Here is a 21116-nt window from a genome sequence, read left to right as displayed (position 1 = left end):
AAGCATTCTAGAATTCTGAAATGGCTCCTACTAAATAAGAGCAGTTGAGTGACACCCCTGTCACCAGATTAAATTTTATCTCTTACAGCCTTAAAATCTACTATATAACATAAATGAGGTATTAGTGATTTTTTTTCCCCTGACTACGAAATTTTCTTGGGCCAGAAGTTGTACAACATATAATTATGGGCTTGTGTCAAGGCTGCAAGCTTAAAAAAAATAATCTTGTCATCCACTCAAACGGCCTGCTGACCATAGAAATATAAAACTAATATAAAAGGTCAAAAATATAAAACTAAAACCGAGTCAAATATAAACATCTGTTTTCTGTTTGTCTTTATCCTGCAGAAGCCCGAATGTTCTGTAGATAATAGATTTATCTGAGAGCTGGAGACTAAAACCAGAAGGGAAGAAACACTATAAAAAGCGTATGATTATTCACAATGGAATGGAAACAGGATTTCGGGTTTACAAGATTAAATCCAATTCAGACATAAAATGTTCCCAGATTTAAATCAAAATGACAGCTGCACAGATAACTATATAAATAAGCATAAACATACCCAAATCTGAGAGCACTTTCTCTATACTCAAGGGCAAACTGTTTGAACTGAAAGATGATCCATTTCTGTTAACTACCTCCTTCTATTTATAAAGAGTTTTAGTTGACATTCATTGCTTCAGACAACTTTAAAGAAGCTGGAAAATACTATCAAGGAAAAAATTACCTGTTTTCCTGTTAACTATTGGGTGATTAGATATACCATTGCACTAACTTTCTCCTGGATATAAATTTTGAAAGGGTATTGGGGAAGCAATGAAAAAATATGTCCCAAACACTATTTCTGGATTAGGGAGAAAGCAGCTCAGCAATGATGATGATTATTTCATGGTATAACTCATGGACACTTTTTTGTCACCAAATCAAATTTACATAACAAATGACACCTGAGTAAAAACTAGCAATGACAAGAAGAAGAAATGGCATATTAGCAAGGTAGTAAAAATGGCAGACATTTTTTCACCCATGAGATAGGTATCACCTAATTATCCAAGCAAACTCTTGAAAATAATAACACGGCAAGATTTTGATTAGGGTATTCACACTGCTACTTCAAACTCTGAACTCTCATTCAGTGACATAAATAAGGCCTACAGGCACTAACTTTGAGAAGGTTGGTAATGAGGAAAACTTGCCTTATGAATTGGATTGTATTACTTTTCCACTGTTGCAGAGACAAATTTCGTGGCTTAAAACAACATGAATGTATTATCTTATAGTTCTGAAGGTCAGAAGTCTGACATAAGTCTTGTGGGGTTAAAATCAAGGTGTTCCCAGGGCTGCATTCCTTCCGGAGCTTCTGGGGGAAATCTGTTTCCTTGCCTTTTTTGGGCCTGTCCAGATATTCCAGAATAATCTCATCTCAAAGTCCTTACCCTACTCATATCTGCAAAGTCTCTTTTGCTTTGTAAGGTAACATACAAATTCCAGGGATTAAGACAGGGACATCTTAGAGAGACTATTATTCAACCCACCACATGGATTACCCTGAATAATAGGAAGGTCTAAAGCCCTTTTTCTATTGTGACATAGGAATCCCCTACAGATGGCAAACCTTCATCCTTTAATTTTGATTTGCTAGATCCGAAAGCAGTCTCTTCTCTCCAACTCAAGAAAGCATTTTAGAATTCAAGGGGCTGAGAGTCACACTGTTATGGGTTGTCCGGAGGCCACTCATAAATATATAAATTCACAAATATCAGTACTTGAACTCGTATTAGTAACATATGACTTATCATATACTACCTTACAATGGACTAGGCACCAAAGCTTAGGATTTCCACTGAAATATATGTTAGAAATTATTAGCATGTATTCAATTTATCCCGACTGTCACAGGTTCTAAAGTGCCGTTTTATACTATTTTCAACAACAAAGATTATTTGGCTTGTGACCATCCTCTGTATTTCAATCTTAAAATATATGCTGCAGGCTCCATCAAGTGCATTTTCCTATTTGCAGCAATCCATTTGTTCTATACTTCATCACTCTTACGTTAAATCCCTAAAGGAGGCTTCATCCAATTGGTCTAATGAGCAGCAGCATTTGACAGAGACGGTAACGCCCCCTTTTCTGTGACAGGTTCTTCACTTGGTTTCTGGGACACTGTATTCTCTTAGTTCTTCTCCAACTCCACCATCTGCTCTTTTTGCATTCTCCTTTGCTGGCTCCCTCTTCATCTCCCCAGGCTTTAAAGTTTGCAGGGCTCTCAGGGCTCAATCTGCAGACCTCTTTTCTTTCCATGTACCCCAGTGGTCCTCAGAGGGGGTGATGACTTTGCCCCCCAGAGGATATAAGGCAATGTCTGGAGACATTTGCACAACTGCAGGAGGACTGGCTACTGGCATCAAGTATGTAGAGGGCCTGGATGCTGCACAGGACAGCTCTTCGCAACAAAGAATTATCCACCCCAAATGTCAACAGTGCCAAGGTTGAGAAACCCTGGGCAAGAGAAATATAAAGAAAGAGATGAAGAAAAGAGAAATCGGAAAACTCAAGAGTGTGTGTTGAAATGTGATACAGCTTCAAAAAACATGTTCATTGCTTAGAATGACATCACTTTTGTTTCACATACGCTCAGGCTGAATTGCTTCAAACCAATTCCAAGCACAGAGTAAATAAACGCCTGGTTTCAAATCAGCAGTTCTATTTAAAATTGAAAATAAGACAAAACGACCAATTTCGAGCAATATTTCCCTTCATTATTCTAGAATTAGGTTCATTTCTGTCTACAATGGAATCATGGTCCAGCTGCCCTGTGAAGCCTGGGGTGATCAATTCTTACAAACTGTATACCTGTTGCGATGCTACCCTTGCCAAGAAGATCACCCAGAATTGCATTTTATAATATCTCTCCAGGCAGCAGAAACGAATAACCTGGAATGAAGAATAGTCACTGCTAATACAGCCCCCTTTTGAAGCAGAATTCCAGTTATTTCCATTCACCCCCTGAGTATAAGAATTCCATGGTTGCCAACCCTTTCCTAGCCCTGGATGGGGAAACGTTGTAAAAATACATTAGACTACCAGGACTTACACCTCTAATACTGATCTTACATGTCCTTAGCCAGTCTCTTCTAAATCATCAAAGTATGACAATTTGATAACAATAAAGGTTTCTGTGACACAAACTCTTTAAACTCTACTTTGTAAATCTCAGAACTATACAAGTAGGTGCTACCATATGCTAAAGGATGCCAATTGTAATGAACAAAATCAGTTGCACTGTTTTCTAAACCTTAGAACAAATTATTGGATTATTTTTATTAGTCACCCTCAGGCCTTTGGTATCCTGCATTTCTGCCATGTTGGGAGACACTGATCCTCTGATGACTGTGTACCAAGCTGAATGAGTCGAACAGGAAGCTGCTCTCTACTATGTGTGTGTCATCAGTTTCTACATGGGGAACCAGAATAAAACCTGCCAGGGTGGCCAACACTGGTTTAGGAGCTTTTAATCTTTATATCTGTGTTCATCATTTCCCACAGAGACTTTCACTTTGCTTTTTTTTTTCTTTTCCCACCTTCAATTACAGGATCGAAGCTAGGAACAATGATAAAAATTCCTCTTGAGGAAAATGTTTAATAGAAAAATCTCAAGGTCTATCAAACAAACACAGAAACGAAGAGCACAACTCCCATTTCTCCAGAAAGTGAATTTGTTTCATTTCTAAAGTTTCTCTTTACTACTAGGTTGTGAGACAAGAATGATTTCTTCTTCATTTGCATGGCAGGTGAACCCTGAGACATGTCTAAGGTACGGCTGGGATTTATCAAGCATGGGTTCTGAGAAAAGAGATTCTTTAAATAGCAATGCCCAGAGCACCCTTTTCTTCAACCAGACAGTTTCAGAAGGAAGTAAAAATGCTTAAGGAGAAAGGTGTGTATCTGACTCACGGTTTCTTTGAAAGCCGGAAGGTTAATGTGTCTTCCCATATTCCCAAGGGCATTCCCTTTGGCATTAAGAGGGACTGTGCCCTTGAGATTATTCACGGTGGCATGCACACACTGTGGTAATAGATAGCCATCACTCTGTAAACCTCAGCCTTTGCTTTCACTATTCTCTTATTTGTCAAGACCAACTTACTAAGCAACAAGATTTGGGATAAAGAATATTCTTTACTTAGCTATGTTTACACATAAAGGTCCCGCCTGCCCCACTCCCCATAAAAAAGTAAAAAAAAAAAAATAGATGTGACAAGTGTTTATTCAAGATGTATCCTTCAGTCTAAAGCATTTTCCAGCCAATCTGAGAAATTCTAGATGCCTACATGCTACAACAACATTTAAAAGTTTTACTGAGCATCCGCAGTAGATCTCTAGTACACGAATTTACTGCTCCACAATAGACACAAAGTTAACACTGGCTTGGAGTGCACATTTGTGCACTGCTCCAGGACACTAAAATAGAATGCTTTTCAATTTGGTCAAAGTAATAATAACTTGTTTAACTGAGAACTTATCGCATTCCAGGCACTGTTCTTAGTGTTTCGAGGACTTGTTATATACAATGTCTCATTTACATTTCAGAGAACCCGTGATCATGCCCATTTCGCAGACCAAGAAACTAAAGAACAAGGTTAAATACCTGTACAGAACCCAGAGATTTTCAGTGACAGTGCTGGGAGTTAAACCCAGGCAGCCAAGTGTCAGCCCTGTGCCCTTAATCGCTACACTGGGTTCTTATCCAGAATGTTATACCTTCCCAGTTGGTTCCTTCAGCAATAGTGTATCATCACCTTTCCCAGCTCCCCATCAGTCTTTCTGACATTCACAAACATAAATAATCACTTACTGTTGAAATCTATTGATTCTTCAAGAAAGTATTCCTTTAAGGCGTATTCATAAGGCTATTGATTTTAACAGAGAGAAATAAATTGAAGAAGATAAACTAAAAAGCAGTGCCCTTGCTTAAGTGGTCAAAGTCTCCGGAGAATACATCTCAAAAAGCCACTGCATGCTAGAAGCTGACTCCTTTTCCAATCTGATGCTTGCCTATTCTTTTTGTATACTGACAGGCATATTCCCGGGGTCACTTAATGGCCGGGCATACTTTGGCATATTACACAATTTTCCATGTGATTTCTTTGCAATCTTTGACATAGTACACAATTTTCTGCCTTTGTATCTTCCTACTTAGACTGATTTACTGTGTCCTTCTAGCTGTACAAAAGGACTTGCCATATTCCTGTGCTTTCAGATAGTAGAATCTAGTATTGAAAAATTATTGAGGACACGTGTACAAGACTACGTCTAAGAAAATGTAGGCATTAAATCATACAAAGGCAAGTACTTTATATTTTCCAACTACCTTGTTTATTTGAACAGGAATGTCATTAATGTAGGTTATAGGCTCTAGAGAATTTTAACAGATTTGACCAGTGTCTTCCAAGCTATGTCTAAATGCTTCCACATGATTCAAATGATCTTACCCCTGACTACTCTGAAATCATGTCTTATAACTTCTCCTGGGACATCCTATGCTACAGCCATACTGTGATTTTCAAAAGACATCACACTCCTTGCCCACCTTGTCTTTCTTTGCACACGCCATTCTCACCACTTTGAACGCCCTTCTAACCCATCCTTGTCATTTTGTTGATCTTTGTGGAGATATTCCCTGACTGCTTCTAGGTCAACTGGATTTAACCTTTCCTTCATCACCTCTGTGCTTTCTATACACCTTTTGCCTACATATTATAGCACTTAATTCTTTATATTTCACACATAAATTTACAGGTCTGTAATCCTGAAAGCCAGGAACTGTGTCTTACTCAGTTTTGTACACCCAAGGCCTTATACTACAATGCTGGCCTAAAGTGGGCTCCTGACATATGAATGGATGAATAATATATTGGCTATTTTAAAGATGTTGCATTTTAGAAATACTTTAGGAAAAAAAAAAAAAATATATATATATATATTACTGGGAGACTAAAGAAGACAACCAATGCTGAAGTCATCTATGAATCTACGCTTCAAACTCACTTGATTCTAAATCTAAATGGTAAAAATTATATTTTATTATAGTTTTGTTTACCTCAAGAGCTGAAAGAATCCTACAAGTTAGTTTCAATTCTACTGTCATTTTTTAAACCTCTTTTCGGAAATATGGTTCTCTTTCTACTGAGGCAGGCTGCTCTGGGAGTAGTATATTGTAACAAGTACCTGCTCAGAAATACTGGGGAAGCATCATCGAATTTCTTTACTTCTTGCTGCCCAGAGACCCACATATTGCTTTCTCTATGTAATCGTCTGCATAAAATAAGCAAAGACAGAACAGACAAAGTGAGACTGGCACTGTGATAGCATCACTTTCCACCTGATGACTGTACCCTCACCCACAATCAATAGAATCTTGTTATTTACCGATACATTTCCAGACCGACTCTGAAGGGCCAGGCTTAATCTGAAAGCAAAATAATGCCAACAACAGCATCATACTATTTTGATGATAAATAAATCGTATTAATTTTGATCAGGATTATTACATAAACCAAGAACGCTCTCAGATACTATTTAATGCTATCAATTGGCAATGAGGGAAGTGATAATGCCCGATCCAGGTGAGGATGCAGAAACTCATCTGTTTTGCTGGCCAGAAGGTAAAGTAATATAGCTCTTGAAAAAACAATTTATCAAGAATTCTAAAAGATCCATAGCTTTTAATCCTGCAATTCTACTTCAAGGAGTCTGTTTGAGGCAGAAAATCTTTAATATGGTAAAGGAAAGATCATCTCTACAGTACAACAGTGAAAAAGTAACTAGATCTCTAAGAGTCAGGGATATGCTATCGTATGTCCACTAAAATACTATTACACATAAAGAGTTACATAAATTTAGAGTTACATAAAGTGTATATGATTTTAATAACTATGGAAGATAAAAGCAGAATGTGGGGGCTTCCCTGGTGGCGCAGTGGTTGAGAATCTGCCTGCCAATGCAGGGGACACGGGTTCGAGCCCTGGTCTGGGAAGATCCCACATGCCGCGGAGCAACTAGGCCCGTGAGCCACAACTACTGAGCCTGCGCGTCTGGAGCCTGTGCTCCTCAACAAGAGAGGCCGCGATAGTGAGAGGCGCGTGCACTGCGATGAAGAGTGGCCCCCGCTTGCCACAACTAGAGAAAGCCCTCGCACAGAAACGAAGACCCAACACAGCCATAAATAAATAATAAATAAATAAAAATTGCAACCTCCCTTTAAAAAAAAAAGGAAGAGAGGGAATGAGATCTAATCCACAATCTTTAAAAAAAAAAAAGCAGAATGTGGTATAATTACATCTTGGAAGAAGAAATACCCTTCACTCCAATTTTACAGTGGTTATTACTGGGTGGCAGGATTATGCATGCTTTTTTTCTCCAATTTACTTTTATGTACTGAATACCTTTTTCTACTAGTTTAATAATGAAAGATGAAAATTTTATATAATATTTAAAAACGTTTTAAATTTTAAAAGTACAAAATGCTAACCAACACACCAAGCATTTTGGTGGTGGTTGCATGATTATATAAAATTACACAAATTTTATTCCATATACTTTTGCACATGTCTTATTGGAAGATACCAGAGTAGTCACCATCATATCTACTGGAGTCACAAAGACCTGGGTTTCAATCCTGGCTGTAAGTCATCATATTGGCTCTGTGATCTTGAGTAAAATACTGTACATCTTATCTGCCTCAGTATCCTCATCAAAAAAGCTGGGAAAGTAACACTGCCTTCTCAGGCTTGTTGTAAATCATCAAAACACTGTACCTGGCAGCATCTGACACACTGTAAGTCCTCAATACATGGTACCTAATACAATTGCTTATTATCGGGGGGAAAAATAGATGTTTGGGGCTTCCCTGGTGGCACAGTGGTTGAGAATCTGCCTGCTAATGCAGGGGACGCGGGTTCGAGCCCTGGTCTGGGGAGATCCCACATGATGCGGAGCAGCTAGGCCCGTGAGCCACAACTACTGAGCCTGCGCGTCCAGAGCCTGTGCTCGGCAACAAGAGAGGCCGCCATAGTGAGAGGCCCGCGCACCGCGATGAAGAGCGGCCCCCGCTTGCCACAACCAGAAAAAGCTCTCGCACAGAAACGAAGACCCAACACAGCAAAAATAAATAAATTAATAAACTCCTACCCCCAACATCTTCTTAAAAAAATAAAAATAGATGTTATAAGAGACTCAAACGCCAAAAATCAGGCTGGTTGAGTCTCTATGGCCAAAAGCATTTCAAGTCCTGTTTAGTCATTTTAAAGGTATACATACCAGAACATCTGTGAATTTGATATTAGCCTTTTGTGAGTACCTTGAAAATAATAAATAAGCAAAACTGCACTATCCAAGTTTGTAATATACAAGAGCTTTTATGAAAACACATCATTTAGATATCTCAGCTTGAGTATGAAGAGCGGTTACATTGTGAAACAATGATCTGAACACTTTATTCTTTAAAAAAGTCCTAGACAGGACACAGGACATAAGTTTCTTAGATGGCACACACAGGTCACTCTTGAACTGAGCTGAAAAGTACTGGTCCACCTAAAAGTATGTTTAGAAATAATAATTAAAAACGGCTATAAATAAGCCTTCTAAATTAGGTATTTGTTTGTTGTTGTTTTTTTTTTTTTAGGTGGAAAGGAAAGTTTGCTTTATTTCAGATGCCTGCAACTAGAGGGAGTGGTGTGGTAAATTAGGTATTTCTAAAAGAAAAATTTTTTAATGTTATGGAAGATATGCTTTTTTTTTCTGACCTATTTATAGTAGGAAGAAAAAGCAGATCCTTTTATAGTCATTTAATTACTAGGCTACCAGTAAAGAGTTGAATTTGACCATTTGGCTGATTTACACTGCAGTTAAAAGGCCCATGGAATGTTAGGATATTAATATTGTACAATGCTCGTTCTTTGCACAACTTACAGTATTTTCACAATAAAAAATGTTGATTGCAGCAAGTCTGAGCTGAGATCAGTTGGCCATGCAGCCTCACAGGTGGATATAACAATGCTGTATTGTGAGGTTGCTTCTGCCTTGGTGGTGAGAGGCGAAAGCAAACCTGGCCGTAAGGTAAAGTTCTGATCTAACCCAGATTTGTAAAACTGGCATCATTTCTTGGAAGTCAGCAGACATTCAAAGGATAACCGCAGGATACAGACAGGGCACAATCTGATTATTCCAAACCAGTTACTGGCCAAGAATCGTCCCTCAATTCTACACACCTGGCATTGGGTGAACCTGACTGATCACGAGCAAATATCTATCAGCTATTTGACCTCTGGTGCATCGTCTGCTTTGGGTCAGCAACAGCTGATGATCCTAGGTAATTGGTTTTCAACTTCTAATCCTGCCTTTCACCCATAACTTCCCTTAGAGCTTTATACAAAAAGGGAGCACCCAAGGGAGTCTACCCGTACGTCAAAAAGGACTGAAATTATGAAAGGGCTTTGAGAGGCTCCTTTTCTCATCAGTATCTGCCTCATTTGGCTCCTACTGGCTGCTTGGGGCAGGGAAGTGAGCAGCTGGGCTAGAATTCCACTCATCAGAACAGTCGAGGGGCAGAGACTGGACTAGCAGTTCTCAGTACAAAGTAGCTCCAATAAGAAGATTTTTCACCTCAAGAGCGGCATGTGATGCCAAAATCTAATCTCTATTTTTAGAGTTAAATCTTTCTCCCACCTACAAACTCTTTGAGTAGGTCCATTGTGAGGTCTATCAGTCTATAATATTCTCATTAAAGAAGCTGCACGCATATGACCATGGGCAAAACAGCCTTGCCTGACTGTACATGGGTGGGCACTGAGATCAAGAATTCTTATCCGTAACTGCATATGATAAAGCAAAAAAGCAGAGGTTTGGGCTTTCCTGGTGGCGTAGTGGTTGAGAGTCCGCCTGCCGATGCAGGGGACACGGGTTCGTGCCCCGGTCCGGGAGGATCCCACATGCCGCGGAGCGGCTGGGCCTGTGAGCCATGGCCGCTGAGCCTGCGCGTCCGGAGCCTGCGCTCCGCAACGGGAGAGGCCACAACAGTGAGAGACCCGCGTACCGCAAAAAAAAAAAAAAAAAAAAAGCAGAGGTTTTACCTAAATGACACCAATATGATGAATCCTTTTTTTTCTCATTAATTTGATGAATTTTAGGGGGGTAAATTGACTGAATCTAACAATTTATGTCATATATTCACTGAAATTTATATGGCATATGTTCACTGAAAACTTATGTCTGGTCTTAATAGCTTCTCCAAGGAAGAAAAGTTGTACATTTTGACAGCACAAATAACCTCACAGAAAAAGAAATTTTCCATATTCTTTTCCGACTCCAGTTGGAACTCCTGATTATTCGTTCAAGAAGTACTAATCAAGCACCTACCATGTGCCAAGCACAGTTCTAGGCTCTGGGAATACATCAATGAACAAAACAGACAAAAAAGCCTGTACTCATGGAGGTTACACATCTGGAGACAGACAATAAAAAAGAAAATAAATAATAAGATACGTTACAAGATTATACATATGATGGAAAGAAGAGAAAGTAAAGCAGTGTGAGGGGAAAATAAGGCGGGAAGTGAGGGACAGACCACAATTTAAATAAGGTGGCCAGGGCAGACACACTGAGTAGGTGAATTTGAGCAAAAGACTTATGGTAAGGGAGTGAACCCCTCTGGAAAAAGCTAGGCAGAGAAAAGGCAGAGAAAACACGGGCAAGAACTGTCTTCTGTGTTTACAATGACCAGGTTCTGCTAATTTTGCCTTTGGAAATTTCAGTATACTGAGATATCCTTTGAGCATGTATCTCTAAGTGTATATCTGAACAACAATTCTGCTTTTTTCAGTAAGTTTTCATCTATTGATAAATACAGCTATGTTTGCATAGTCATAAATATCATTCAGGAAGAATGAGCATAAAAGTATCTAGACTATGGTAAAGAAAGTTTATTAATCTGTATAAGCAAACAACATTTTATTTAGGGGGTAATTATAATTGTAAATCTGAGTTCCTAAGAAATCCCCAAACTTCTCAGTTTCTGATCTTTTGTGAATTAAGTTAGTCTGTAGACAAAGATTATGAGGTACCACGGTAGAATCTTACATTAAGACAGATCTAAAGTAGCTTGACACTAGAGGTGAATTTATTTAATCTTTCTCATAAAGAAGATGTGTAGCGTTCTTTCGGGATTTCCTCCTGCAAACCCAAACCTGAATATACAAAATCAAAAGCTGGTTCTTCAAAAAATTGACAGGATTATTCCCAACTAGAGACAGAATTTGATTTTCTACAAGCACATTAATTCTGCTTCACTGGCAAACTGGTTTTAGGTCCAAGTGACAAGAAAAGGGATAATCATTCCTGACAAGGACAAGGAAATACGTTTTCCATTTTTTTCCTGAGTCAGCAGGGGGATGATGTAGGACACAAGTGACTTTTTAATGTGTAGTTCTCTAAATATACATATAAGAAGCAAAGGCCAATGGTACTGTGGAAATCAAAACTTTAGAAAAAGAGGCAAATAAAATGAATAAAATATGACTTTAAAACTAAAAAAGGAACTAAGCGAATTTCTTTTAAAATACACTGTAGCAACTATCTATTTCCATTAAAAAAAGAAAAAATTAGGCCTTATATTCCAGAGCTTAAGTGAGTTGCAATTAGGTTTTAAATTTTCGACCAAGTAATAACGCTATATACACTATAACCTAATCCCAATTTTAGGAAGTTATCATAACACTCCAAATATAAGGTATAGCCATTTCTTTAAAGGCCAAAAACTTACTTTTAAAAACACTCTGTATTTCCCTAGTTCATCCTTTATAATGTCGCAAAACATATCTTCACATCCTTACAGAACTCAGATCTCTCTCTGCCTGTGAAATGAAAGGCCAAAACTATATTAATATATATAAAGAAAGGGGTGGATAAAAATTAATTTTCTTTATTTACATTTTATTAAAAAGTTACATCGAGATGGTTGATTTACAGGTAAGTTTTATTTTCCACTTGTGTCTATGCAACACATATTTTAAAAGAGGATATATTTATTACTTTTTTAATTAAAAAATAAAAATATAAGCTTTAATTTGAGTGAGAAAAGAGAGCTAGAGATTGGGAGTGAGAATTAGAGATTGAGGAAAACCTGCTAAAATGAAAGTCATAAACAAAAAATGTCAGATCCTAGTCTGAGTTGGGAGGGAGCAGGGCAGACTGAAAAAAGGGAGGGAGGCGGTGCTTCTTATGGCTGCAGATTCCCGCCTCCCTAATCTTCTGAATCTAGAAGAGTCCTGTGGTCTGAATGTCTGTGTTCCCTTTACAATTCATGTTGAAATCCTAACCTCCACTGTGGTATGATAGGAGGTGGGGTCTGTGGGAGGTGATTAGGTCATGAGGGCAGACATCTCCTGAATGGAATTAGTGCCCTTATAAAGGAAACCTCCGTGTGAGGTTAAAGAGAGAACACGACCTTCTAGGGAGCAGGCCCTTTCCCGACACTGAGTCTGCTGGTGTCTTGGTCTTGGACTTTCCAGACTCCAGAATTGTGAGAAAACGTCGTTACTTAAGCGACTCAGTCTGTGGTATTTTGTTATAGCAGCCTGAACAGACTAAGAACAAAGAGTAACCCTAAAAGTCTGCACTTCAGTACGACTCTTACAAGACTTTTAGACTTGAGCTCAATCTATGTCAAGATCATCACGATTATTGAGCTCCCTGTCTTCAGCCACCACCATCCCTCCGGGTTCTTTGATTCCCTGCCTCAAAGATAACATAACTGTAAGGCACATCAAAATCAATTATATCCTACAAGCAAATAAAAAACTTCTGGCTAATATCATATTTACAAAAAAAATATCAGTGCATTACAACTAGCAAAGACTTTGACAAGAGAGGAAAACTGAAAGAAAGGAAGAGTGGCAGGCAACCTCCTGTACTCTGCATTAAGAACAGAGACACGACATTGCACTGTAGCTGCTCTAGGACTCTGAGGGTGAGAAGGTAAGCCTACATCTCACTAAGCTTCTCAAGATTCTCATTTATGTGAGCATTTAACAAACACATTAATCTAAAATTCTTTGCCCTTTAACCAGAAAACTGAAACCTAGGAACTTTTCTTCGTAAGTAATAAGCTACTTCAGTTGAAAGATATACTTTTTCAGGAATTGCTTGGAGGATGATAGTTTAGTCTAATAACAGAGATCAAAGATATTTATTTACCTCCTAATTAATAAAAATTTACAAAGCCTTTTGGCTTACGGTACCAAATTTTGCTGAATTTGTACTGCTAAGAGTTTCTCTGGGCTAAGAGTAAGGAGAGTTCTGATTCATTCTTTCATACTGCAACTCAATAAATATTTATTAAGCACTGGCAATGTGCAAGGCATTGAGGAGAGTTAACAAAATAGACACACTCCCTGGTTCCTTGGAGACTTCAAAGTCTTTGGGGGGTAATAGACAAGTGTATGGGAAAGTGGAGGAATAAGATCATAAGGAAACACTCCAATAATACTATGGATGCACCCTCACCCAGATTTAGACAAGATGAGTAAGTGGGAATAACATGGGCAGAGACCAAAGCAAGAGAGAGAGAGAGCACATTCAAATAACTATAAGGAATCTAGTGTGTTTGACCTTCAGATCCCAAGAGTAGGTTTTGAGAGTTTTGAGCTGATGGTCCAAGATAGGTGGAAGCAAGATTATGAGGGCTCCTATAGACTATGTTAAGACATTTCTTTTTAATCCTAAGAGCAATAGGAAGCCACTGAAGCATTTAAATGAATGAAGTCAACATGCTTTTGCTTGTGATATACAGAGGTTGCTCACTGGTAAGATCAAAGCAGGAGATTGAGTGAGTAGCACAGGTTTTAGATAAGGGCAGGGCCTGGAGCTGAAGACAAGGCAGGCACGTGCAATGTGGATACAGGAAGTCCCCAGTCTGAACATTCTTAGGTGGGGAGTCATTTCATAGGAACTGATCACATGATCTAATGTTCAATGTATGGGTGTTATGAGGTTAGTCAGGTGATTTCTGCAAATTACTTTCACTCTACCCATCTGTGAGTATAGGGAATGCAGCAAAGTGTTATATTTCCTCATGGTTTTGGTGCTTATCGTGATCTTAGCTATAAAATTACGCTCCCTCCTGTGTCAACCAGTGGCGTGCAATAATGTCAGTTTCAGGACTAGGAAAACATTCACCCATTTTCCCAACCAACAGGGCAGAACTTGTAAAGTTCTAAGTTCCCGTGGAACACACTTATGAAGATCCAATAAGTATGTGAGTGATTACCAAGATTTTACGTTATGAATTTTACATTCATGCCTCAAAGGTAAAATAAACCTTTTTAAAGTACAGGTTTATCTTGCTCTATACAACAGATTTACTCCCAGAAAGTTGTGTATAAATTGTTTTAAACTAAAGTGTATTTTGAGAAAGTTTGGGGAGCGTCCCTACTGAAGAGAAATTTAATGAGTACTTGTAAAGATCGAATCTTGTTATTGTATTGTATGTATTCTCAGGTGAGGCACATCTAGACTGGATTGCTTTCCCTTCTCACCACATGAGAGGAATGTACCCAGAGTCATCACCTGGAAAGTCCCTGAGTCTCTCAAGAGATGGCACAACACCAGGGCAAACATTATAGCAAGCGATGTGCTCCATAGATGTCCTTCGGTTGGAACCCTAGTTTCAATGGACTGGATCCTTAGGGAAGCTGTCTGAGGATGGCGGTATGACTGAACTGCCAATCACAATGCCCTTCTCCCTGGCTCCCTTCCAGCAATTGGTATGGGGGTAGTCATGTGATAGAGTTCTGGCAATGATGCATAAGCTGAAGTGGCCAGATGGGACTTCTGGGGAAGCTTGCTTGATTTAGCTGACACACCCTTTGGAGTTTTGCTCCTTTGCACTTCTCTTTCCTGCCTTGTCACAGACTGGATGCCTGGTGGCAGCCATCTCATAGCCACGAGAGAGAAAGCCAGCGGCACAGAAAGATGAAATGAGCTTGGTTTCCAGATGGCATCACTGGGCTGCTTCATCAACTCTAGATTGCATGCTCCGGACTTTTGTTGAATGAAACAACGAAATCTCCATACTTAATTAAGGTTCTATCTGTTAATTTTTCTGTTAGTTCGCAACATACTCTTAATGAATATTCTGAATTTCTACTCAAACTTCTCTGAACACAACGTACCAAGTTCTTTGCTACTGAAATACAAGGCATGCAGCGATTTAATAATGTGGGTGGCAACAAGCAAGCCATTACCTCTAAAATGTAAATGTTTATATAGTGACATGTGTAGAGGCTCCTTCTATAAAAGACGCTAGGCTACCTGATCTATTGTGTTGTTACCAAAAAACAGCAGGAAAACAGGAAAACAAAACCCCAAAACTCCCTACATCCTGCCCAGGCATTTTGGCCACAATTACTCTCACTTAGTTGAGCTTGATTGGTCAAGTACTAAACATGACTGAGCCCTGAATGCTAAAGCAGGAGCAACACTCTGGTCCAAGGGAATAACTGTCCAGAAAAACAAAAGGATAAAATGCTTTGTAGACAATTTTGGGCAAATTAAAGTTACACAATAATAAGCACTGCACAAACCGGACAAAAGCACTCGCCACCAGGGACTGGACAGTTCTCTTTAAGCAAACATGTGGGCTAAAGTTCACAACAGCTATCCTTATTCAAAGGTGCAACCTGTCTGGCAGGCTCCAGGATTTTCAGGCTAGTTTATACGCACACGAATATAAATCCTTGCAGGATATCAAAGACAGCAAAGTTACATTTGTGCACGAGTGCGTATTTATATTGGCACTTAAATGCATATAAACATCGGTAAGTACATATTTCTATGCAAGGGGATAGTTGGTGAGTTTAAAGATCACTAGAGACTTCTCACTCCCACTCGTATACAGAAGTTCCGGCTGCACTGTTTTTTACTTTCTTCGTACATAAATAACCTTCTATAGTTGAGGAAGACTCCTGAGCAATAATTTTATATTATGTGTAGGGGCTACACCTTGGACATTGAACTGAAAATGATGAAACACATCAAGTATCTGCCACAATGATTTTCAAATTCCTGTAAGCCATCTGGAGCTATGCCCAGTGATTTGAATTTGCACAGAGAAAAACTGAGTTCCAGAGAGGTTGAGGCCAAGTGCTCACCGAAAGAACAAGAAGAGGCATCAGGGCTGCTTAAATCTAGTTGTGTGGATTATTTAATTTGAACTGTTCAAATTGTTTATTAAAGTGTTTAGAATTGGCCACAGGACTTCCAAATCCCCAGTTCATTTTATGACACAGAGGCAAACTTTTCTCTAGGAAATTAAATGGTCTTCTATAAACAGGAGGAGTATTGATAGAAGTATCAGCAACAAATCCAAGTTATGCAGTGTATGTGAATTCAAAAATAAGCTCAAAGGCTCCAGGTGATTTGTTTACTTAAATATATTGGTTGAATATGTATACTCATAAAAATTACCTGGGGAGTCTGTTTAAAAACACCCAGAAATTCTGATTTTCTGGGTCCTATGGGGGAGGGGAGGGCCTAAGAACATGAGTGTTGACAATGGCTAAATGATTCTGACACAGGAAGGCCTGCGGGTCCCACTTTGAAAAACACTGGTCTGTGCTGTTCTAGATGCCAGAGACACATATCTCAGACTGCTCAGTCTAGTGAGAGAGACAAGGAAACAATTTTACAATGCCTTCCAAACATTCAGAGGGATGTGAAGAGGACAGAAGAAGGCATAAAAAAGGAGGGCAGAAGTGAAACTAAACTCTCTTGCAGAACGAACCAGTTTTCAAAGAGCAGAACAGCTAAAGAACAGGAGAAAAAGTGCTCGGGCAGGAAGCGCGGCGGGGACCAGCATTCAGTGGGGCATGTTGGAAACTGAACAAGGAGTTTGGACCGACCAGGGCACCAGAGGAGTAGGGAATGAGGTTGGAGGATTAGGAGGTAGTATCCTGAATGACTTTTCTACCTACATGCGACTAGTTTGAACTTTTGATTCTGAAGGCACAGGGGGCCACTGAGGGTTGAAGCAGGAGGGGCAGAGTTAGATAAGATTTCTAGAAAGTCCGCCCAGCCATGGTCACATGGAGGACACCTGGGGGAATGGAAGCTGATGGGCAGAGATGCCAGGTAACTGCAATTCTCGTCATGAGAAGAAGCCAGGACTGGTGAAGATGGATAGGCGAACGCCATTTGGAAGATGGTAGCCCATCAGAGTAATCATTCCCTACGTGAATTGAAATGAATTCAGCAGAGAAGGTAGAACAGACAGGTCTTAGCAACTAATTTAATGTGGGGAGAAAGGCAAAAGGGAGAGTAGGTGGTGGTTCTCAGGCTTCTGGTTTGTCTGACCCGGTAGCTGGTGTTAGCTTTGTGGGTGGGGAGTAAAGAAGTGGTATTCTAGTATTTAGTTAATAGTTAATAAGAATGTGTGACTTACTGGTAGAGATTGAAAGAGACACATAGGGGCTTCTCTGGTGGTGCAGTCATTGAGAATCCATCTGTCAGTGCAGGGGACACGGGTTCAAGCCCCGGTCCGGGAAGATCCCACATGCCACGGAGCAACTGAGCCCGTGAGCCACAACTACTGAGCCTACGAGCCACAACTACTGAAGCCTGTGTGCCTAGAGCCCGTGCTCTGCAACAAGAGAAGCCACCACGATGAGAGGCCCGCGCACCACAACGAAGAATAGCCCCCGCTCCCGCAACTAGAGAAAGCCCGCGCGCAGCAACAAAGGTGCAGCAACAAAGACCCAACACAGCCAACAATAAACAAATAAATAAATTTTTAAAAAAGAGAAAGAAAGAGACACATAGGGCGTGGGACTTAGAAATGTTGCGCTGGGAAGTCATCCACATTTGCATGGTGATGGCTGAAGTCAGGAACCTGGATGAGGTCATCCAGGGGGAATATTCTGAGGATCAGGGTAGAACCTAACTGGGAGGGAGGTATCACCACTTAAGGGGAAGGTGAAAAACAAGCAGGAAAGAATGAGAAGAGACAACCAAAAGGTAAGAGGAAAACCAAGGAGTGGCATGGAAAAAAGGTCAAAGCAAAGAGAGGGTCGAGTGTCACCAAGCATTCAAGTCAGATAAGTGCTGATAAAGAGTGTTCCATTGTGACCTGAAGTGGCCTTTGGGCTGCCTCCTCTGTACATGGTTCATTCATTTCTTCAAATATTTACTGAGGTCCCCTGGGTGCCAGGTGCTGTACAGATAAACCTCAAACCTCAAGAACAGCCTCATCCCACTTTGAAAGCACAGCAAAAGCATTTCCATTCCCTTACAAATGTTACACTCTTTTAGACGTGAACAGGAATTGAATTTGTATGCAAAGCACTGGGTGATATCGCACTTGGGCAAACAGCGAGGAGAGGAGGTGGGGTGAGATGCTTTAGGAAGATGGGGCTTAGAGAATGACAGGAGTCTGAGATGAAAGTGGGGACGGGGAGAAAAGGTGTGGCAGCATCACCTCCTCATCCTCTGACCTGTTATTTTGTTTAACCCTTGACTTAGCTCCAATGTCTGCCTGGGGAGCAAAGTCCTATGCTGAAGAGAAGCAGTTATTTCCCAATATACTCTTTTGGTATTGAAAGAAGAAAATTAAGATAAAAGAGTTAAACTCACCAAATGAAACTAAAATGTTTCTGGGCTCTGACTACACTTTTGAAACCTCCTCTTATACTCATTTAGCATAGTTACTTTCTTTTTTAAATAGAACAAGTCTTTTAGGGTTTTTTTTTTATTATTACTCATAAAAGCTTTTTTTTTTTAAAGCTTTCTGACTCTGCGCTTGTACCTTTCACACTTTGACCAGGATCTTCTGCTCCTCATTAAGGAAAGTGAGCTTGATCCTGTCACAGACCCATTTAGCACACATGGACCCACCACAGGCCTTGCTGACATGTTTTTTCACTTTAGGTAACCTCCTGAGAACTTTAGATCTCACGGCATGAACTTCTCAGCACATATCACATACAGATTTTGGTGCTTTTCCCGACCTTCTTGGTATAAAAGCAAGTAGTTCTACTACCAGGGGTTCAAGACAGCCTATTTTTGTTAGAGGCTTTATTGCATGATACCCTACCCTATTTTTGTTAGAGGATTTATTGCATGATACCCTACGATGGTGTGTCAAACTCAGGACCATGTTGAACGCCTCTAAACAGCGTTCCTGGAAGGGCTTCCATTTCTTAGAATTACTCTGAAAACTTAACGTCTAAACCTCCAAAACAAGTTATTAGGAAGCCTGTTTTTATACTTTTAGAAACTTAGAACTGATACTATCCATACTTTAGCAGAGTAAAGCCTATGATTATTTCAGTTATCCATTCACTTGTTCAATAAATACTGACTGAGTTCTTGCTAAAGATTCTAAGTGTCAAAAAAGATGAAGGCCTTGAGCTCACGAAGCCTACATTCCAGAGGCAGACAGAAACTAACTGGAGGCTCTATAGCGTATCTACAGTCATAGTGATATGTTTTCAGGTGCAAAATTAAAGCACAGCAAGGGGGCCAGGAGTGACAGGATTCCATCAGCTATGGTGGGCAGGGAAGGCCTCTTATATATTGAATAGAAATATATGAAAATAAAATATTTGAAACAATTAGAATATATTTGACTGCACAATTGGTATCTGCTTCTGATCCCCACAATATATTCCTTCCTTCAGGACTCCATCGCTGAGATCTACCAATTGCAAAACCCCATTTTAAGCACAGTGGGGAATAGAAGCATTACACCCCTTCCTGCCCTCAGAGTCTACTAACTAGTCGTGACTATCACACATGAAAGAACACGGTCAGCCATAATCAAGTCATAAAAAGAATCGTGCTAAGAATTGTGCTGATGGAGGGATGACAAGGCTGTAAGAGAACATGGCTTCTGGTAGGACTTAACACCACGGCAGGATAGGGAACGGGAGACTAGGAATGTGACATTCCAGAATGAAGGAACAGTGTGAAACATGGGCTAGAGTTTATCCGGAGAGTAAGGATTATTCCAGTTTGGTAAATGTGTTCGACATTTGAAAGTGATGATGAAACCAAGCAGGAACCCGTGGGGCCCTCCTGGGGCACAAAAGCCTTTCCAGGTCCCCCATTTCTTATTTGCAGGATAAAGGATTCAGCCTCCTAGACCTCCCCTAAGTTCCAAAGGGCAGAGCAAATGGCTACCGGTCAGGGAAATACGGAATGCAGAAAAAAGGAGGAATAATCAAGAAACTACAGTGCAACAATTAAAGCAGGACACTGGTTCTACCTCAAGGGATATACATAACAGTATCTTTGAGTTCTTCTGCAGGAACTAAGGCCTCGCCTCAGGTGGAAGGCAGTAACTTCAGGCTGAGCATAAGACTCCTAGACCACCCCCATTACCTCGCCATCAGCCAATTATTAGAAAGTTACATACCCTGCATCCCTCCCCTCAAATTTTGCCTGTAAAAACTCTTCTCCCCAAAATATCAGGGAATTCAGACTTTTTGAGCACAAGCCACCTGTTCTCCTTGCTTGGCCCTGCAACAAACCTTTCTCTTTTCCAAACTGCAATGTTTGGGTTCCTTTGGCCTTACCGTGCATCGGGCACACAAACCTGCGTTCGGTAACAGTGACGTGGGAAATAAGGCAGTAGAGGAAGTTCGGGGACAGAACTGAGCAGGGCCTTGAATTCCAGGCTAAACATGTAAGGTCTTCCCTTTTTTTTTTTTGTACTCATGAATAGACCAGGAAAATAGAACCCAGGACACTCCTTTATTATGTGGATATACAACTGGGTGAAAATGAGATAATCACCTTAAGGCTATCAAGGAAGTCACTGAAGATAATCTGAGGATGCCAAACAAATGAGATGTTTGAACTTGACCAGAGTCCAGGTTACTTAGGACTCTTCAGGCACTGTGCTAAAAACTTGACGCAGATCTCTCCTTCAATATTCACACCAGATACACTAGGTGTGTGCACCACCCCTACCGACAGGTGAGGAAGCTCAGCCAGGTGAAATAACTAACTTGCCCCAAGGTTGCATGACTAGTAAGCAGTGGTGTTCTGGGATCAAATTGGCCTC

The 21116-nt window shown here is 40.1% G+C and overlaps 1 protein-coding gene across 6 annotated transcripts in view; it reads right to left on the bottom strand.

Annotated features, from left to right (window-relative positions):
• The window catches only part of ELOVL6 (ELOVL fatty acid elongase 6), a 139547-nt gene that overhangs the window by 67160 nt on the left and 51271 nt on the right, over positions 1 to 21116 (bottom strand). The window contains exon 1 of one of the 6 annotated variants that reach the window (XM_032632876.1): positions 6230 to 6299. The exons of the other annotated variants lie outside the window; for them this stretch is intronic. Coding sequence (XP_032488767.1) covers positions 6230 to 6294 — 65 coding nt within the window. The 5' untranslated portion in view covers positions 6295 to 6299. Of the gene's footprint in view, positions 1 to 6229; positions 6300 to 21116 lie in introns of those variants that run through there. 6 annotated transcript variants of the gene reach the window in all.

Source organism: Phocoena sinus, chromosome 5 (assembly GCF_008692025.1).
Source record: "Phocoena sinus isolate mPhoSin1 chromosome 5, mPhoSin1.pri, whole genome shotgun sequence".
Lineage (NCBI taxonomy): Eukaryota > Metazoa > Chordata > Mammalia > Artiodactyla > Phocoenidae > Phocoena > Phocoena sinus.
Note: the sequence above shows the minus strand (reverse complement) of the source record. Positions and strands in the feature narration are given on the sequence as shown.